Source organism: Cibotium barometz, chromosome 7 (genome assembly GCF_041138505.1).
Source record: "Cibotium barometz isolate CiBa-2024 chromosome 7, ASM4113850v1, whole genome shotgun sequence".
In the NCBI taxonomy this organism is placed as follows: Eukaryota; Viridiplantae; Streptophyta; class Polypodiopsida; order Cyatheales; family Cibotiaceae; genus Cibotium; species Cibotium barometz.
Window position 1 is genome coordinate 3,230,166 of NC_141052.1, and position 19,877 is coordinate 3,250,042.

General features: G+C 44.5%; 1 protein-coding gene across 3 annotated transcripts in view; it reads left to right on the forward strand.

The window, feature by feature from the left end:
- Nucleotides 1-824: 824 nt before the first annotated feature.
- LOC147636593 (uncharacterized) overlaps nt 825-19,877 on the forward strand; it is a 103,016-nt gene continuing 83,963 nt past the window's right edge. For 2 of the 3 annotated variants that reach the window (XM_086800021.1, XM_086800022.1), the window contains exon 1: nt 852-1,599. In XM_086800021.1, coding sequence (XP_086656147.1) covers nt 941-1,599 — 659 coding nt within the window. In that variant the 5' untranslated portion in view covers nt 852-940. Of the gene's footprint in view, nt 1,600-19,877 lie in introns of all 3 variants that reach the window. The other variant, XR_015266172.1, reaches the window with a different exon arrangement.

Below are 19,877 nucleotides of genomic sequence, written 5' to 3' on the forward strand. Positions count from 1 at the left end.
AAGGATGAACATCTACATTACTTCTTCAAAGGATATCTAAATGCTTAAGTTTTGGAATATAAAGGTTTTTAAAATTGGTTCTTCTAGTATAATCTATCAAATCTTGTTTTAAAGGTTTTCAAGTCTGAACACACACACACACACACACACACACACACACACACACACACACACACACACACACACACAATAAACATAACACCCATTACTATGGACCATAAAGTCTACACAGTCCCTTGCAAGAGACACATACCATCATAGGCCTTCTAAAAACAAAATCACTGTTAGCAAGGTAGCCTCCATTGAAATGAAAAACTTTAACCGAATAAAACACTACCCATGCCCTCATACCATCGAGGAAGACCATGTAGGTCACATAATCAATCTAAAATGAAAATGCATGGTTAACCTATAGTAATTGTGAACATGTGCATAAAATACAACCTTAATAAAGCCTTAATAATATATGTTCACTTGTAGTAAAGGAGAACCACCATGTTCAAGTTTGAGGAACCACACTATTAATTAACTCACCTTTAAAGCACTTCCAAATATTCGAAAATCCAAAAAGGTAAAGAATTGCAACTGAATAATAAAATACTAACACCATTGGATCACGAGATTGTTGATCTAAAAAGAGTGGACTCCAAAAATTCACCCTTTATCCATGATGTCCTGCCAAGGCCCGGACCAAAAATGTATGTGGAAGCAACCTCTTCTTTTGGCTAGGACCAAAACTGTGTGTGGAAGTACCCTCTTTCTTGCCTCTTGTTTGGCTAGGACCACAAATTTATGTGGAAGTACCCCTTGTGCCTATTAAAAGAAAGAAAGAGGTGAAGGGTGTGAATCTGCGAATCAAAAGAAAGAAAGAGGTGAAGGGGCGCCTACTCGAATACAAAAAAGAAACTTGAGCACCGAAGTCTATTTCTGGGTTTTGCAAATGGACGAGCTCAGACGCAAGCGAATCAAGCCTACTCCCGCCGAGCTTGTTGCCGAGTCCTCATCCTCACGAGGCCAATACGAGGAACCAGGGAACCCTAATTTCGCCTCAGCCGAAGGCGACGCTGCCCTCATTCCACCTGAAATAGTCCTTCCATCACTGAGAAACCCTAATTTTAATGGACATGCCGGAGCTTCTGCAGAAATGGAACTGTCGTTACAGAGAAATTCTAACATTGCTGCAGTAAACAGCCACGACGAAGCTTCCGCCATAATGGAACAGAGAAACCCTAACATTGCTGCAGTGGACGGACATGGAGAAGCTTCTGCAGAAGTGGAACTGTCATTAGAAAGCAATCCTAACATTGCTGCAGTGGACGGACATGGCGAAGCTTCTGGAGAACCGGATTCGGTCACAGATGTTGCTATGGAGGTTGCACCTTCTTCTACTGGAGAGCGTTTGGGGTACCCTGTAACCATCGATGTTGAGGATGGCCATGGCATTGACGACAGAGAAGCAGGGAATGGCATGGACGCAGGGAAACCCTCTGAGCTTCCATGTGCTGTTGATGAAGAATATGCTTTAGCAAACCATGCCGACTCCATTAACTGCCCAATATGCATGGAGCCATGGACAGGAGAAGGCACGCATAGAATATGGTAAGTCGGATTTCTTCTCATTGAGAATTTTTGCACATTGTTTTTCTTTTCTAGTTTGTTGCTCAGAATTTGTCTATACTAGAACAAAAAAAAACAAGCTCTTCCTTGTCTGGCCACGCTAAATGCAAGGCAGCTTGACTCTAGGCCGGATTTCTACACCAAAGCCATCATCCTTTTTTTTGAGGAGGTCTAGGGCTGCTGAGATTTGTAGGCCGGTACCATGCGTGGTATGGAATGCATGTGGTGGGGGTTTGACTACAAGGTGGTCTCATGATCTGAAGGCCTCATGCTATGGTGGTACCATGCGTGGTATGGAATGTGGAATGTGCATGGTGGGGGTCTGACTACAAGGTGGTCTTGTCATCTGAAGGCCTCATGCTATGGTGGTGCATGTGTCTCTCTCCCAAGCTCAAGGGTGGCTTGGAGAATGAAGCCTACAGTTGGGAGGTGAGATTACCCACTGCTTTCTTTGTGTGTGCTTTATGTACGTGTGTGTGCTTTATGTACGTGTGTGTGCGTGCATGCGCGCTTTGGATGGAGGATGATTGCGGGACGGCATCTCGGTGGGGATGTCACACATCACTAACTTAATTTTCTACAATACCTGCCAAGCTTTGCAAGTTTAAGGTTGACTCCTAATGTCCTAGCACTTCAAACTACATGATGAATTGTTTGGTCATTGCAAGCTTAAGGCATGTGCTTAGGAGAAGCGTTAGAACAGGGCTACCCTCTCTACTCTTTCATGTGGATCACTATAACTCATGCATTGACTGATCCACACTTTTTTTGAAGGGCATGGTGGTTGATCATTGGGCACGGGCACATTGTGTAAGAATTTACAGATTGTGGTACACACAATGACACTCACAGATGCAGGCTCTAATACAAACTAACGATTGGCTGTTTCTCCTCACCAGGGTGCTCCTGTGAAGGGAGCTTTGATGGCTGGATAAGTCATTGAATAGAGCTCATCAAGAGCTATGAGTTGTTTCCCAATATGTCATATGTCAAGTCATCAGCATGTCATGTCAATATGCCCTATCAATAGTCAATGTGGCATCATGTGATGCAACTTGCAAGAAATTATGTAAGCAAGTATCTCTAGTCTATCAACAGGTATCTCAAGAAATTATGCAGCAATTATCTCTAGTCTATAAACAGGCCCCTTTTTGTTGCAATATAAGCATTTGACCTCCTGAAGCTTGAGGGGCTATTTGAGTCCTTACCTTTTCTCTACCCTCTTTAATTGGAGAATAGCGATTTGAACTCGTCAGAGCTATGGGATGGAGGCAGGCTATGCGGGGAGCATTAGCATGATGATTAGGAGTGTGATTTTCTGAAGCCTAACACTGAGAATACATAGAGATGAGGAAGGGAGGAAAGAGAAAGAGAAACAATAAAAGAAAATTTGACTCTCTCAATTTTATCTACCATATATTGCTGACCAAAGGAAGCTTACAGTTTTGCCAAAAACCTGTGAGCTCTACCCAAAAGTATATTGTTTACTAAGCTCAAAGAGCATGGCTGAACAGACAGAAAAGCTCATGTAGTCACGTGCTGAAATTCTGAAATCTCTTGCAAGAGGAAGCCTTGGACTGATATGCTACATGTGGAAGCCTCTGGAACCTTTTTACTGATTAGCAGAGAACAAATCGCAATCTGAAATTTATGCAAGAGATATGGAATGAAGAGAGAGGCAGAGAACTGTATGCATGATTGGGTCCCAATGACCCTCAGAAGGGCCCCTACCATGAAGGTGCATTTGCTTTTATTGCTTTATGAATGTGAAGACTTACTGTAGGGCTGTAAATCCCTGTTGTACTGACCTTGGAAGACGTACAGATGCTGAGAAGGACAACCGGTTGCTGGCTGCCTTGTGTAACACCTGCTGGGCAGCACATGCAATGTGCTTCACAGGTAAGGAGACCTGCGTCTTGCTTCTAACACTGATTTGGGACTAGAATTGACCTCTGGCTGCTTGTGTTTATGCCTGAGAGCTACATCTAACAGTGGTATTCAGCATATGTGTGCAAGTGATGATAAGAGATGGGCTTCTAGGTTGGATGCACATGCATATATAGGGGTCTTGCTGCTGGCCCACTAGGCCCACAGCTGGCCGACCTGGCTTGGGGCTGGTCATGGATTGTTTTTTCACCTTAAAGGTGAGTGCGTGCTCATGGGCGTCCTTCACATGGGCCTTTGCCCATGGCCCATGGGCAACAAAATCCCCCATGGCCTCCTTTATGGGTGGCCGAAAGAGCTTCCCAATAAAGCCTTCTATGCACTTTTGGTTCTTTGCCCCCCCCAAAAGTGGTGCCATTAGTGCCATACAAATGGGATCATACACACGTGACACCGCCATAACACATTTGGCCTAGACTTTGCTAACGGGCACCCAACCAGGTGGTCTAACAAGTTTAGTGAGGACACCCCAGGCTTTCTCGTTTGGGGTAAGTTTGGGTGCGTTTGTGGCAGGGGTGGAGGTGGAAGCTTTCGCTGGCTGCCTTGGGGTTGCCCTTGAGATCTGCCCCTCACTCCCTGAAGGAGATAGCACAGGCGGAAGCATAAACAGTAAACATATGAGAGAGTGCAAAGGAGATTGAGAGAGTTGGACAAGATCACCTTTTATAATAGCAGTAAAGCTTTACAATGGCAATAGCCAGCAACTAGCAACTGAGTGTTGAACAATGTGCAAGGGAAGTGGATGAATGAGTGAATAATGGGGAACTCCTTATATAGTGAAGTAGGGACCTGGTCGACTGGCCCTCGACAAATAAATAGGAGAAAATCCAGTAAAATCCTAGATAAATAGTAAAGCCCCAAAACACTGAGATGCACAATTCTAACACCCCCTCTGCAGCTCATAGTGTGCAAGAGTCGGAAGAAGATAAGTCGATGAAGATGCAACCATGGACCCTCCAGCACCGCAAATACTGGAATCACCTCGGAGAGAGCATCCACCAACTTGTTTCCTCGAAACAAGATGCCACCACGAACAGCAAGGAACTTTGCTTGGCCACGAATTACCACACAAGTGTGCAGTGAACTCCAAAAATAGATGATGAGCTGCTGGGCACACCGCTCCCATAATCCCCAACGGTGGACGGAACACATCACGTTCCAAAAGCCTCGAACAATGAACTTGGAACAGATCCAGTTCATAATCTTTGATGCACCAAAGATAACCATGTCTTGCCAGATGTCTAATGCTTGGAACTTGAATCAAGGTCCCCATGCACCAGTAGGTGGAGCTGTAATCAGCCCCATCTCCCGCCCACAAGCCTCTTTTGGTTGGAAGCACATGGGGGGAAACTGCATGTGTACTCTATAGAGAAGCACACCATTTGGGGTCTCCTGAGCCGGAAGCGCCCTGGGAGCCCTAGAAGTGGTACTAGAATCTGTATCACTATCCTATGTTGTGTCTTTGCCTTTTCTTTGAGTTGAAGCCTTGCCCTTGGTCTTGTCCTTTTGCTTGGACAAACAATCTTTGGACAGATGGCCTTTTTTTCCACAAGTAAAGCAGCGACTGTGACCTTTCTTCTGAACTAAGGAAAGTGCCTGGTCAGAACTGTTGATTGACTGACACCTTTAACTTACCCTGTGAGATGAGAACGGACTCCTCCAAAAGTAGGGAGCTAAGATCATCAAAATCCAATTGAGTGGATGTGACTTGGCACCGCAAAGATTGAGAAATCACATCATAGTCCGGAGGAAGCTTGGTGAGGATAAGAGCAGCCAGCTGAGAAGAGGACAAAGCAGCACCCATAGCCAGTATTTGGTTATGGATAACCTTGGCCTTCATGCGAAAAGACTGCATGGAATTGTTTTCAGGAAATAACAAGGCGTAGAGCTGCCCCTGCAAGGTAACTGTCCTCATCGATGAATCTCGTGCAAAGAGATCCTCCAATTTTGACCATACCTGATGAACACTGGAGAGAGTTTGCACTGCCAGTGAGACCTCCTCGGTGATGGTCCCCACAAGCACAGAATGCGCCTTCAAGTCTCGATTCTCCCAATCTTGTAATTCCACAACAAATTCATCCTCCTGATCTTAAGTCCACCGCCTAGAGTTTTGAGGACGCTCGGGGTTCCTTTCAGTGCCCTGAACAATGTCCCACAAACCCTTGTGGATGAACCAGATCCGTATCTGAAGCTTCCAATGAGCATAGTTGGGTCCTTTCAACTTGTCATCCTTGTTCGTAAGGGGGGAGTCATATGCACAGCAACAAAGAACAAATCTCAGCTCTCAAACACTTATCTCAAGTGCTTTCCAATGAAGCAAGGCACCAGGAACAATCAGCCCCCTCTCAAACCGTAGAGAGAAAGAGGTGGGACAGCAGCAAAACAGTCCAAGATCCACTGGGAACCTCCTATTGGAAAGGACAGGGACTCGTGGAGGAAGAAGACAGTGTAGAGCCACTTGTTTGGCAGCACCACGAGCAAGAAACGCAACACCAACAGATGCTGTAGAAGAAAACGCAGCCAAAACACTTCAAAACCTGCCTCTCTGAAGAGCAAATCACAGCCTTTAGGGCTGGCCGACAGCAACCAGAAGAGGGCTCTACCAGAAATGCAGCAAGGTACTGAAACGCAGCTACTATATGGGACTGATCTGCAGCCGGAGAAGTGATGGAAGCAAAACACACAGCAAAGTGGGCAGATTTGCAGAGTTTGGAGCAGCTTGGACCTAAGCGTATGATACCATGAAGGAGATAGCACAGGCAGAAGCATAAACAGTAAACATATAGGTATATAATTCAGCCGTATTAGCGGACATGCAGATTTCACATTGTGAAGTTTTCGTCCGAGTTGCGGCCAGTTGATATTGTGCTAATTCTTTCTATCTTTAGTGGTGCATTTGCCCTATCAACTACTTATTTGCTGTACTAATTCTTTCTATTTGCTAATAAAGCTGCGCAGCCACATAGGCGCCACACAGCCTCATAAACGCTTCTGCCACACAAGCGCCGACCAGCCCGCCAAGACTAACAGCCGTCGATACCTCTCTCTCTCTCTCTCTCTCTCTCTCTTATACAAATTTACAACTGACAGACTTCTTTTCTCTTTCTTTCTCTTGTTCAAAAAACACACAGCCCTTCTTCTTGCTAAGCAAAACAACCCTTAACAAGACCATAATCCCCATCACGGGTTCTTACGATGCAAAAAAAAAACATGCTGAATCTGAAAAAACAGTAGTATGCACAGAAAAACAACAATCTTCTCGAACTCATACCTTTTCTTTGACCTCTTTTTCTCTACCTACTGACTTGCTCGTTCTCGAGGCTTGCTCTGATACCACTGTCAAATCCGCATAGGATCACCTTGTAGAACGCTCCCGGTACAAGACTCGAAACCTTCAAAACAAACCAAGCAACGTGAAGGGGGTGTAGCACTGTAGGCACGACTCACCTCCCTAGCCCAGCTCGCCAATCAGCCTGCCTAGCTCCAAGCTTCCCCAAACCTCGAAGCTAGTCTTGTGTGCGTGTAGCACACGGTAGATACACACTGTGCACATGACATCACCCCCGAGCAAGGGGGATAGTAGCATTAAAGATTTAGGCTTCACATGCAAAGTCCCTGGTATCCCATACCACCAGAACACACCCATTGGATGTAAGCAGGGAGTAGTCTTAAGGCCTTGAGGCTAGGTGTAAGGAACATAAAGTCAGTTTGAGGGAGAGCTGAGTCTGCCGTGTATCTCTGGAGCTCTGACAGAAACTCAGTACTACATAGACCTTTGTATGAATGTATGCTCTTATGTGTGTGTGTGTGTGTGTGTGTGTGTGGGAGCATATATTGATACCAAGTTCTACACCCACTATTGGGCATGTATGCTCTTATGTGTGTGTGTGTGTGGGAGCATATATTGATACCAAGTTCTACACCCACTATTGGGCATTGATGACGTTAGTGGGGTTGTCGTAGTATCTAGTCCATACTATGCATGATGGAGTTGATGGTTTATTGTCTTGTGGATGACTACCATGAGGTTATAAATTGCACTTTCTTATAAGGTGAATTTGGGCATGTTCATGGATCCTTTATGCTGTATTAGCGGACATGCAAAAATCACCTTGTAAAGTTTTCATCCAAGTTGTAGCCACCTAATATTGTGTTGATTCTTTCTATCTTTAGTGGTGCATATGCCCTATCAACTACCTTCTTGTTGTAATAATTCTTTCTATTTGTTATGATCCTTAGTGCTAGGCTTCATTATGGTAACATGGTAGTCGACGTGGGGAAAAGAAGGTGGCTGGCTGGTGAAAGCACCGGGCACCGATTGACCCTTTCGCAACACTAACGGGGAGAAGCTTGAGAAGTATTCGGCGAACTGAAGTAAAGAGCATACTCGACTCTCTTCTTCTCCTGGAATCAGCCAACTGAAGTGAAAAGGGTTACATCTTTCTTTCTCTCACTCCTGCAGCCGACTGAAGTGAAAGGATGACTCTTCTATCTCTCTCTCCTGCATTCTGTGAACAGAAGTGAAAGGACTCCTCTTTCCCTCCCTCTCCTTTACTCTTTGAACTGAAGCGAAAAGAGTTCTCTCTCTCTCTCTCTCTCTCTCTCTCTCTCTCTCTCTCGTTCCCAGTGGTCTGAATCGAAGGGGAATTCTCTCTCCCTTATGCCCAGCCGGTGGACTGAAGCGAAGCCCTGGACTCTCTTATCTTCCATCAACCGGGGACTGAAGGAAGGCCTGGCTGCACCTTAGAGGAAACTGGCTGCACACAGTGTACTCATCTCTCTTCCTTAGCACAGGGCTGGATTCAATGTGGTACTGTAGGTTGATATCTCCATCCACCCTATCACTACAGCAAGGCTGCATACAGGGAGATACAACAGGCCAACATCTTCAACTCCTTTCTCACACAAAGGGTTTGCATACAGGGAAGAGTGGCCATTTGTTAATAACATCTTCTCACACACACAAGTTGTTGGTGAACCTCTCTGTAATAAAGGTGAGGGACTTGCTGAAGCTCTTCCTCAAGTTCTTTTCTTGATTCAAGTACTTTGAAGAAGTATCAAAGAGAAGGTATGTGCACTGAAAATGATGTTTCAGCAAATATTTTCATTTGGGATTGAGGACCAAGTGACCAAGGCTCTGGAGCATCTAGTTGAGTGTGAGACTGCGAGTGCTTGTGAGATCCACATAGTAGACTATATGAGATTGGGCTTCTCCAGTGAGATCCACACTAGGATAGTGTGAAGTTGGAAAGACCCCTTGCCTTGGGCTTGGGCGGAGGGATTTGTTTTACTTTGTTTTCATTCTTGGTACTTGGAAATCCGGTGCAAGAGCACCCTCTACATGTGTCACCATTTGGTCCCTTCACCAATCTTGAACAGTGTTTCACGCACTGTTTGGAGTCAATTTGGAGCCAAGGTGTGAACGAGGATTTTCCACAGAAGAAAGCTAGAGCATTTTACTGGCATGGTTTGGCCTGAAAGATGGCCACTCAGCAGGCGCAGCATGGGATTTTTATCGTCAAAGTGACTTATCATATTTATAAGTCAGTATTTTGACATGAAGGGTTGGACATATTATTATTTTGGGCATGGATAGGTGGACAAAAGTAGGCGCTTAGCTGAAACTTGGGTAGCAAGCAAAGAAAAAGCATAAAGTTGATATTTTTGGGCTAAGACTTGGAGTACAAGCCAAGAAAAGAATAAAGTTGATATTTTTGGCGGAGTTCCCCTATTCTGGGCAAAAAGGTAAAAGTGCTGCAAATATAGATAGTCGACTTCATTAAAGAGGTTGGGGCTTCTCCTTTTTGCCATGCGCATCCCACTGGAGTTCTCTCTCTCCTCTGTTGGCCGACTGCAGATTTCCTCTCTCCTCTCTCTTGCGTTGGCTGTACAACAGATTCTGGACTATTTTCAGCTAGCTGACTTGCTCCAAAGATGCTACAGGGCTGGTCGACTGCCTCCATAGAAGCTGACAGGACTGGCCGATGGCAATCTTCTCTCTTGTGCTGGCCGTACAATAGCTTCTGGTGTTGTTTTCTTGGGCTGGGCGTAGAGGCAGTTCTCAACTATTGTTTTTGCTCTCAAATCTGGCCGTACAGTGGGCTGCGATTGAGGATTTTTCGTGGACTATTTTGGATGAATTTGGAACGGATTTGAAGCTCTCTTTTTGGGCTGATTTGAGGCCCAGTTTTGGGGCTAATTTGGCACGGAGTTCGGGGCAGCTTTTGGCTCCATACCGGGTTGATTTATGGATGGATTATGAGCTAATTTTTGCGGACTGTTTTTGGGACAGTTTTGGACAGCTCTTAGAGACGTTTGTATCTTGGCACTAGATAGTTTATTTGGGCAAGATTTGTGGTGATGCTTTGTGGGAAAATCCGGTTCTGTATGCACCCGCACCTTGGTATCTTGTAAAAGCTTCTGTGTGAATAAAGAAGCTTCTACGGGGGGCCGACTGTTCTGGCTTAGTGCAGTGTTATTGTATTATTTAAGGTTCTTCCGCTATGTTATGTTGCTTTGTCTGGTATTGGAAGTGTTGGTATATTATTTTGTTCCGGGAGCCCCCTTCCCTGCTTGTGACAACATGTATTTGTAAATTCTCCTTGTAATAAAGTTTTTTTTTTTTTTTTTTTTTTTTGGGGGGGGAGGGGGGTTCCGGACCCATTGTGTTGTCAACTTCTCCAAATCTTTTATACTCATTGAGTGAGTGACAAGTGTGGGTAAGTGTGGTTGTAATTGGTGTAGCTTCTGTACTTAGTGTCTCTAGTGTGCTTAGAAATTTGGATTGTACTTCCCACCGCGGTTTCAGCTGCAAATTGTCATTGTCACAAATGGGTGCGTGGTTATATAGAATTTAATACTGAGATCACAAGATTTATCATCCTTTGATCACTACCATATCCCACATACATAGCCATAACAATTGATTTTACAATGTGGAAGTACTGAAAAGAAATGATACTGCATTAGGGACCAGAAGATGGGTTGGTCCCCCCCCCCTTTGAAGGATATGTATTGCCTTAAGGGAGTAAGAATTTTACAAGTACATAAAACGGGTGGATTGGCCCAGCCATACACCACCGTTTCCTCCAAAAATGATTGAATATGAAAACAACTTACAAACACTATACTTGCCTACAAGTAGCCCAGCTACAAGTTAGCAATATGGTGCCCAGCACCCTTCACCAAGATTGCCCAGCAATCCCGGTTTCTTCAAATGTAGCTTAATTTCAATAAAATCAACCACCTAATGGCTGAAAATCAGCCTTAGGAGAATGCCTAACACTTCCCAAGGGTTCTCCCGCATAGAACTTGTAGCAACCAGATCCAAGATGATTCTTCCATAGCTTCAATCTTGGGAATAGTCTTCTTCTTCTTCTTCTAGCTTGAATGGAGACTGTCAATTCTGAAAATTTGAATTCAGTCAGCTTGTAAGTGTTTTGGGGAAATAAAAACACTCTAGTATGGCTGAGAAACAATAGCAGCTGCTAATGACCTCAACTGAATGGTGAAAAGTGAGATGAATTGAGGGAAAGGGAGTCAGCCCTTATATACTCCCTCGAGATGCTGGTTGGCCAGCTGTAGCAGGCCGACAGCATGGCAGTAGCATAAAATGCCAAAAAATTCCAAAAAATGGTAGGAAAAATGCTGAATAATCTCTGCTAAGATATGCCAATGTAGGGCCTCATAAATGGCCAATATAAGCATGAAAAAGATGATGTAGACCCTTTGGAGATAATATAATCCAACACCTCCTCTCCAGCGCCAGAGGGACAGTCCAATACTAGCACGCTGAAGTAACACCTCCATAGTAGCTCTCTGAAGTGGTTTGGTGAAGAGATCAACCACATTGTCCCTGGTAGAACAGTAGGCCAGTCGAAGAAGGCCCAACTCGATCTAGTTGCGTACAAAATGGTTATGCACTTCAATATGCTTGGATCGTCCTCGTATCACAGGATTCTGTGCTAGAGCAATAGCACTCTGAGAATCCGAGAAAATAGTAACTGGGGAAGTGTTGGCACAGCACAAATGCTCCAGAATTTGATGAATCCAAAGTGCCTCAGTAGAGGAGAGAAGGTAGGATTTATACTCGGCATCGGTGGAAGAAGCAGAAACAGTCCTATGCTTTTGAGACTTCCAAGAAACCAATCCAGAACCAAGCATGAAGCGATATCCAGATGTAGACCTCTGAGTATCAACACAGCCTGCACAATCAGAATCTGTGAAGCCAACCAAATCATCACCACAAGAGTAGGTGATGCCATAATCTGAAGTACCTCGAAGATAACGAAGAACTCTCAAAGCTGCCTGCCAATGAGACCTTCGAGCGGCTGATGAGCTCTGGCTGAGGACACTCATAGCATAGCAGATGTCTGGATGGATGTTGGCAAGGTAAAGCAATGAGTCAACAATCTGCCGGTACTTTGTGGAATCCACCAAGGGTGTATCATCCTCCTTGGATAACTTGTCATTGAGATCCAAAGCAAGGAAGTCATCAAATGGTACAAACTCGTCACCATTATCGGTCCGGAGGAATGAAACTCTATCCCCATACTGATTTTCCACCATCGCGATCCAAGTCCTGAAACTGGCAAAAGCATCTAACTTGCGAGCCAGAAAACATACCCAGACTTTGCGAGTGAAATCATCCACAAGAAGAAGAAAATATTGAGCCCCGCCAAGAGACTCAACCTCCATAGGTCCCTGCAAGATCTGCATGTATAAGCTCCAGTCTCCGGGTTGCTCGATGAGTGGCCTCCTCTGGAAATGCATCTCGATGATGCTTGCCCATCATGCAAGATGAGCAGATGTGTGAGAGAGACCTGAGCTGAGGTATTACGTTGACAACCTGCTTAGAATGGAACTTCTGTAAGGCAGCAATGGGTACATGACCGAAGCGAGAATGCCACAAAGAAGTATCTGCCTCAGAAACCAAAGCCAACACGGGTGAGAAAAGCTGATGAATATGGGAATCAGTGTGAGGGATTTGGGAAGAAAAATTGGTGATCTTGTAGAGACTCCCATCATGGACTGCATTTGCAACAACCGAGAGAGTCTTCCTGTCGATTACTTCGATGACCTCATCATAAAAGTACACACCAAGTCCCTTCTGAGAAGCTTTGTATACTGAAAACAATTTTTTGGAAATTCGTGGTACATGCGGAACATCATGGCAGAGGAACCCAAAGAAACATTACCAACACCGGTGACAGAAAGCGAAGAGTTGTCGCCAATACGAACTGAGGAAGAGATAGTCTGGTAGTCCTCCAAGATATGGGCCTGATTGGTCATGTGGGCAGAAGCACCACTATCACCAACCCATTCCATTGCTTCGGGTGTGACACTAACCTCTTCAGGAGAAGTCATATCTGTGATCACGAGGAATGAATGCTTTGAAGAAGTGGATGAATCTGTGACTGCCATGTATGCAACTTTGGCAGATCCCTCCTCTGAAACTTTGCCTTTATCTTTGGTGTTGTTCTTGTCAGATGCTTAAGAAGCATCTTGGGCTTTATACTTGGCTTTTGCTCCTCGAGAATCATCACGATGAGCAAAGGAGCGAGCCTCAGTATGACTTGTCTTGCCACAATAATCACATTCATTGCTTTTGTCCTTGGATTCCTTAGAATCCTGTTTACCCTTGCCTTTGCCTTTGTTTTTGTTGTTGTTGGAGTTCCCTTTTCCACCTTTGCCTTTGCCCTTCTTAGAGGCAACAAAAGCAGACTCCGACTTGCCTTTTCCGCGAAGCATGCAGATAACTCATGACTTCCTCAAAAGGGGGGAGAGGATCACGGAAATAAATATTATCAAATCATAGGAAGCAAGCAACTTACCAAGAAGTTTATGGATAGGATTGTTGATAGTGCTCCCGTACTCCTCAAGTTGCAGCTTGATATGGGAAAACTCTCCAATCTTCTCAATCAGGTTATCTGACTCAGTGTGGTAAGCTTCTCCATATCTGACTCCAATTTGGCAATCTTCACTGTCGAAACTCTCCCATACCTCATCTGGATCTCTGTCCACATCTGATGAGCATTACTCCGAGAGGAAACAAACTGTGCCTGTATGGATGGAGTCATGCAATGGATGATGATAAGACGAGCCCGAGCATCTAATATGCTTCTCAAAGCAGGGTCCACCAAGTGAGGTGTGGAGATAGCCATCCACACACCGGCTCCTTCCAGCAACAACTGAGTGTAGAAAGACCAAGTATGTGTTATTCCACACACCGGCTCCTTCCAGCAACAACTGAGTGTAGAAAGACCAAGTATGTGTTAGCATATTCATCCCCATATTCTGCCCATGTATTGTGTCCGTATTTGATCCCTTTTATGGCCCTTGGTTGTGGGTTGGCCACCCCTATTTTTTCCCCATTTTTATGGTATTTTTCTAGCCCGCCATATTATTTGTCTAGTTGGCCAGGTCTTGTGTTGCAGTCGGCCAGCCCTTCTTGACCTATATGTAGGTGGGCTAGCCTCTTCACTTTTGTCATAGCTTGGTCATCTTTTGTATCCCTCACTTATGAGACCTTTATGTCTCTTGCTCGGGATTGCTTTCATTGTAGTATATTCAGCATAGTTGCTTCATATCTCTCTCTCTCTTGCACTTCTCAGATCAGCACACTCTAGTGCTCATCTTGCTTCCGCTCTGTGCACTCTTTCATGGTATCAAAGCTCCCGGTTCAGAGTTCTCTCTGCTGCCCCGGATTTTGCCCTATCTACAGCCCCTTCACCTCTGCGTTTTTCTCAGATTTGCAGCCCTCTGGTTGCTGTGTTTTCTGGACAGTTGCTGCTGGTCTCTCTGCCTTCACTTGGGCTTCATCGCTTTCAGCCTGAAGGTACTTTTTCATCAGCGTTTTTTCTCTACTAGGAGTGTGAAACTGGTCAGCCTGTATTTTCAGGTCTGCAGCCCCTTGTTTGGCTGTGTTTTCCTCTCCAGTGGACATTACCTATTGCAGAGGGGGCCTTGTGTGGTGATTCTGGATTTGGTGGCAACCTTGGTACCTGTGGTGGACACTTCTTCTTCTAAGATTGTGCGTTTTTTTCTTGAGAGCCCGAGCTACAGTCCTAGTTGATGCCTTTCCCTCTTGCACCCTCTTACAGCATATTCCCAGGTCCTGTGTGGCTGCCTTTTCTCTCTATATCAACTCTGGATTTTTTGCTTCCCTCTTTTGGTGGCCTCAAGGTTGGAGGTACAGTCGACAGAAGCTTCTGCGTTTTTTGCTACAGGAGGATTTTCGGGTGTTGTCCAGCCTCTTAGGGCTGCGTTTTGGTGGAAGGGACCTACATCAGCGTTTCTTGATTTGGACAGTTTTTTATCTTATGAGGTTTGGTACTATTGGTTGGATCAATGACCACTTTCTTGTTATTTCCTAGATGAGGTTGACAAGTTGGACGGTGGTAACTTTCAGTCATGGAAGTTGCCAGTTACTTCTATTCTCAGGGAGTATGGTTTGATGGAGTTTCTCTCGTACAAGAATTGATGCTTGCTAGACCTTGCCTCTGTGGAGGATGTGTGTCGGTGGAGGAAGACTGACGGATAGATCTATGGCTTTCTCCTCCTGAATTATCAGGATTCGGCTCTTTGACACTTCATCTATGCTCCTGATGATGCTTCTACTTTCTATGTGTGCCAGTTGCTTTGTGACCTGTATGGTGATGCGAGTGATCGGCAGATGGTTTCTGCTTCTGGGCGCTATGTAGCCAGTGATCTTATGGATACTTCTTTTGGAGATGTTCCTACAGCGACGGATAGTGGGCTAGTTTTTCTCACTACATCTGAGGAGTTTGTTTCTCCTATTGCCTTGCCTTCAGTTTCTGTTCATACTTCTCCTTGCCAGGATGATATCTCTGGTAATGTTTTTGAGGAAGATAGTGGGCTATCTTTGCTCACAGCTTTTAAGGGGGATTTGTCTCCTATTGCTTCACCTCCGACTCTTTCTTCGACACCCAGTGACCAGGATGTGTTGCTGGTCCCTTTGCCTTCTATGGAGGAGCGTGCTTCTACGCTGTATGATGCTATTGAGGAAGCTACTACTACTTCAGTTACCACTACTGTGAATGTTCCTGTTGTCCTTTCTCTGTGTGAGGATTTTGGATTGTGGTCAGGGGTGTCCGTGACCGTGCCTGAGACACAGTGGTACTTCTAGGGATTGAAGGATTGGGATTTGGATTTGGTTGGGCTTGTGGAGTCCTAACATCAGTTTTTTGAGGGGACAGTTGAGTTCTTACATCTGGCGATGCTGACCTTCGAGGAGGATGCTATTGTGCAGCATTTGGCTACTCTTGGTACAGAGTTGGAGCAAATGGACTCTATTTCTTTTGAGGGTATTATCTTCTTGGAGCTACAAGCTTCTAGAGATTTCTGTGGCACTGTGTTTACATTTGGGTTTGGCACTGATATTTGGAGCAGCACGATGCAGCCTACATGGTTGTTTTCTTCCAGAGGAGCAGTGTGCCTGGCAGCTTGTTGTGTTGCTTTTGTAGCTGAGTTGCTGAGAAGATTGCTTGTGGAGCTTTCCTGGTACCTATTGTTGCTGCATTCTTTTGTCTTTGATAGAGGACGACTTCTTCAGCTTTTCGGAGTTTGTTCAACATCTGGTGTTGAGAGGGGGTGTTAGCATATTCATCCCCATATTCTACCCATGTATTGTGTCCATATTTGATCCCTTTTATGGCCCTTGGTTGTGGGTTGGCCACCCCTAAATTTTTTCCATTTTTATGGTATTTTTCCAGTCGGCCATATTATTTATCCAGTCGGCCAGGTCTTGTGCTCCAGTCGGCCAGCCCTTCATGACCTATATATAGGTGGGCTAGCCTCTTCACTTTTGTCATAGCTTGGTCATCTTTTCTATCCCTCACTTATGAGACCTTTATGTCTCTTGCTCGGGATTGCTTTCATTGCAGTATATTCAGCATAGTTGCTTCATCTCTCTCTCTCTCTCTCTCTCTCTCTCTCTCTCTTGCACTTCTCAGATCAGCACACACTAGTGCTCATCTTGCTTCCACTTTGTGTACTTATTCAATATGATAGTTGGTTGCGGTAAGCTTCATGGGGTCACTGAATTGGGGAGGATAGCGGCGGGAGCAAGGGATCCAGGCTGTGATGGTGTTGGAGAATCAACAGGAGAAGGACAGTAGTAGGGAAATCTCGTGAAGCCATGTCTCCTGACAAGAAACCTTCTCTGAAAAAAGGGGCTGAAAAAAATCAGCAAGTCCTCCTCTCAGGCTATGCACAGCAAGAAGAAAGGGAGGGAGGGTGGGAACTGAAAGGAGAGGAAGAATATATCTCCAAGATGTAGTTCCCTGTCCTAAGCACCTAGAAGAAGGCTTCAACAATCAGAAAAATCACCAATCTTTGCTGAAAATTCAGAAATACAACAATCCCAAGTGTCAGATGAAGAAAACACAACACTCTTGAGGAAGCCTCTGCTCCCGGAAGAAAACGCAGCACCTTCTAGAATCTACGCTGAAATTTGCAGAAAAGCAGCTAACTGTCGAAGCCTTTGCCCCAAAACAGAAAACGCAGCTTTCTTTTGCTCACAGGTCTTTCTTTGATACCATGAAAGAAAGTGAAGCAAATATAAAACACAGATGTAGGCCTGGTACAAGACCTGTAAATGCTGGAAACTGATGTTTATTGCTGAAATCTGAGCATGAGGGAAGCCCGTAGGTGCTGTACAATGGTGAGAAGTAGTAGCAGCTGCTAATGACCTCAACTGAATGTTGAAAAGTGAGATGAATTGAGGGAAAGGGAGTCAGCTCTTATATACTTCCTCAGGATGCTAGTCGGCCAGCTGTAGTAGGCCGACAGCATGGTAGTAGCATAAAATGCTCTACATAAAATGCCTAAAAATACCAAAAAATGGTAGAAAAAATGCTGAATAATCTCTTCTAAGATATGCCAATGCAGGGCCTCATAAATGGCCAATACAAGCATGAAAAAGATGATGTAGACCCTCTGGAGATGATATAATCCAACAGAATTCTTGTCTGTTCGTGAAACCGAACATATATTTGGGTTCTATAGGTTGAGGGCGCTCCATTCCATACCTCAAACATCAGTTTTCTATGAACCCTAATTTTGGTGCTCCACATTAGCAACCAGCCTGTAGGGACTGTCGTGAGCTATTGTGAAGACTCTGATGTGGCCGGAAGGTGTATTGTTGTTGGTCGACTTCATCTCAGGGTCACCACGAAACACGTTTTGTTGCTGTTGAAACATTTCGCTATTGAAATGTTTGAGTCATGAATGTTTCGTCCAATGTTTCAGGGTAGCTGTAAAGTCGAGAAGGAAGAAATAAAAACGTTCAATATTGAACGTTACTGCAATTTGTGCTTGCGGCTCCACCAATTATGAGGCATGTTAATTTTTGTTTATGTAACATGTATACAATATGACTCAGAATGAGCAAATCACTCAGAATTGTCCATGGATGCAATCAACAATGCATCGTAGTTTTAAACTTTGTTTGGTTTTTCGTTACTGGATTTTGGTACTTTTGTTTCTTGATTGTAAGTATTGAAGTAAAATTGTAAATAAGTTTGAAGGCCCAAATTTGAAATTTCAGATTTGGTTTGCACTTTCCCTCTCTAGTTGAAGGCCCAAATCTGAAATTTCACATTTAGGCCCCTAAATTGGAGGGAAAAATTGCACTTTTCCTCTCCAATTGAAGGCCCAAATGTGAAATTTCAGATTTGGGCCTCGAGCCTTCAGATTTTATGTATATAATCGTTTCAGTCTATTGTTTCCTTGTTCACCTGCCCGGCGTTGAAACGTTTCGTTCCAAAATAAATCGTTTCAGCAACATTTCGTTTAAGGAGCGAAACATTTTGCCGTGACTTTGCTTTATCTACAGTGATGAATTCTGTTTTGGAGCTGTTTCGGGCAGCCAAAGTGCCGGATTGAGTCCTTGGACAGCGCTTGACAGCCAGGGAGACTCTAGCATGATCAGAATGGTCTATGGACTGGCTGCTGTTGGAGATTGGGCCTGGGAATGTTCTTCAGTGCGAAGAATTGAGCTTTCAGCCGATATCTTGTTGTGAGGGGTGTAGGTTGTTCGAGTACGGGCACACCAGACCAGTGTGGGGACCCGAAACACTAGGGAAAGGCTTGCATCACTCTAGGAATTGACGAGGTCTGCTGGAAGGCGGCTATGAATCTCCGACGAACTCTAGTTCGATGATTATGTTTTCATATTTCATTATGGCAAATCTGGCTTAAAAGCCCGTGGAACATTGTACCAATAAAATACTCCAATAATATACTTGGTATTGAAGGGGGGGGAGGTTCCGTTGACTCGGGATTCCGGCCCTAGTGTGGTGTTACTGAGCATTTTCTCTTTTCAGTTTCGTCTATGTCTTGAGCTGTCATAAAGATCTTAAGTGTCAAGTGTTGTTAAAAGTGCCCAATACGAGCTTACACATTGAGGGTTGTATTACAACCACATCATTGATCTTCTTTGCGATCTCATAAGGACCACAACATTGAGAAGATAACTTGTAATGCTTGCTAGTCCTCATCGTCTTTAAGTCCTTTGGGACTTTGAGATATACCCACATGCCCTCGTATAAGACTCTCGAGGTCTGTTATTGGTTGGCGTAATATTGACGCGATCTTGAGCACTCTTTATGCTTCCCCTTGCAACTTTCAGCTTATCCTGTATATCACATAAGAAATCCATTGCTGACTGCATATTGACTCCCCGTAGTCCTACGGCAATGGGCGACTTCGATTGATAACCGTACATAAGTATAAATGGACTAAAATGAGTAGCTTTGTTTATTCAGTATATTCATATAGTACAAAAAAGGTATATGTATTCAATGGCCTTTGGCCTTCCAAAAGAGGTACTAAACTACCTTCCTATGACCTGACTTCTTGGGGAGTGAGATATCCAACAATGAGCAATGTGGTGCCTTTTATAGGCCTTTGGAGGAATAATCAACTGGCCAAACTGCTGTTGGCCAATTCCATGGACATGAATAAATCCTTATGTTGCTGACCACATCAAATTAATGCTAACTTGCTGGCTGGCAGGGTCTTGGGAATGTCGCTGGTGCATTGGTGAGGCCAAATGGCGTCACTATACGAACTCGTAATGGCCATGCTCGGTTTGGAAAGTCATCTTTGGAATGTCGGTTGTAAAAATGCGGACTTGGTGATAGCCACTCTTGAGGTCTATTTTAGAAAAATATTTAGCACCATTAAGACGATCTTGAATGTACTCTATTTTGGGCATTGCGAACTTATTTCTTGATTGTGAGCTTATTTAGTGCCCTATAACCCACACTGAAGCGCACAATCTTAACTTTCTT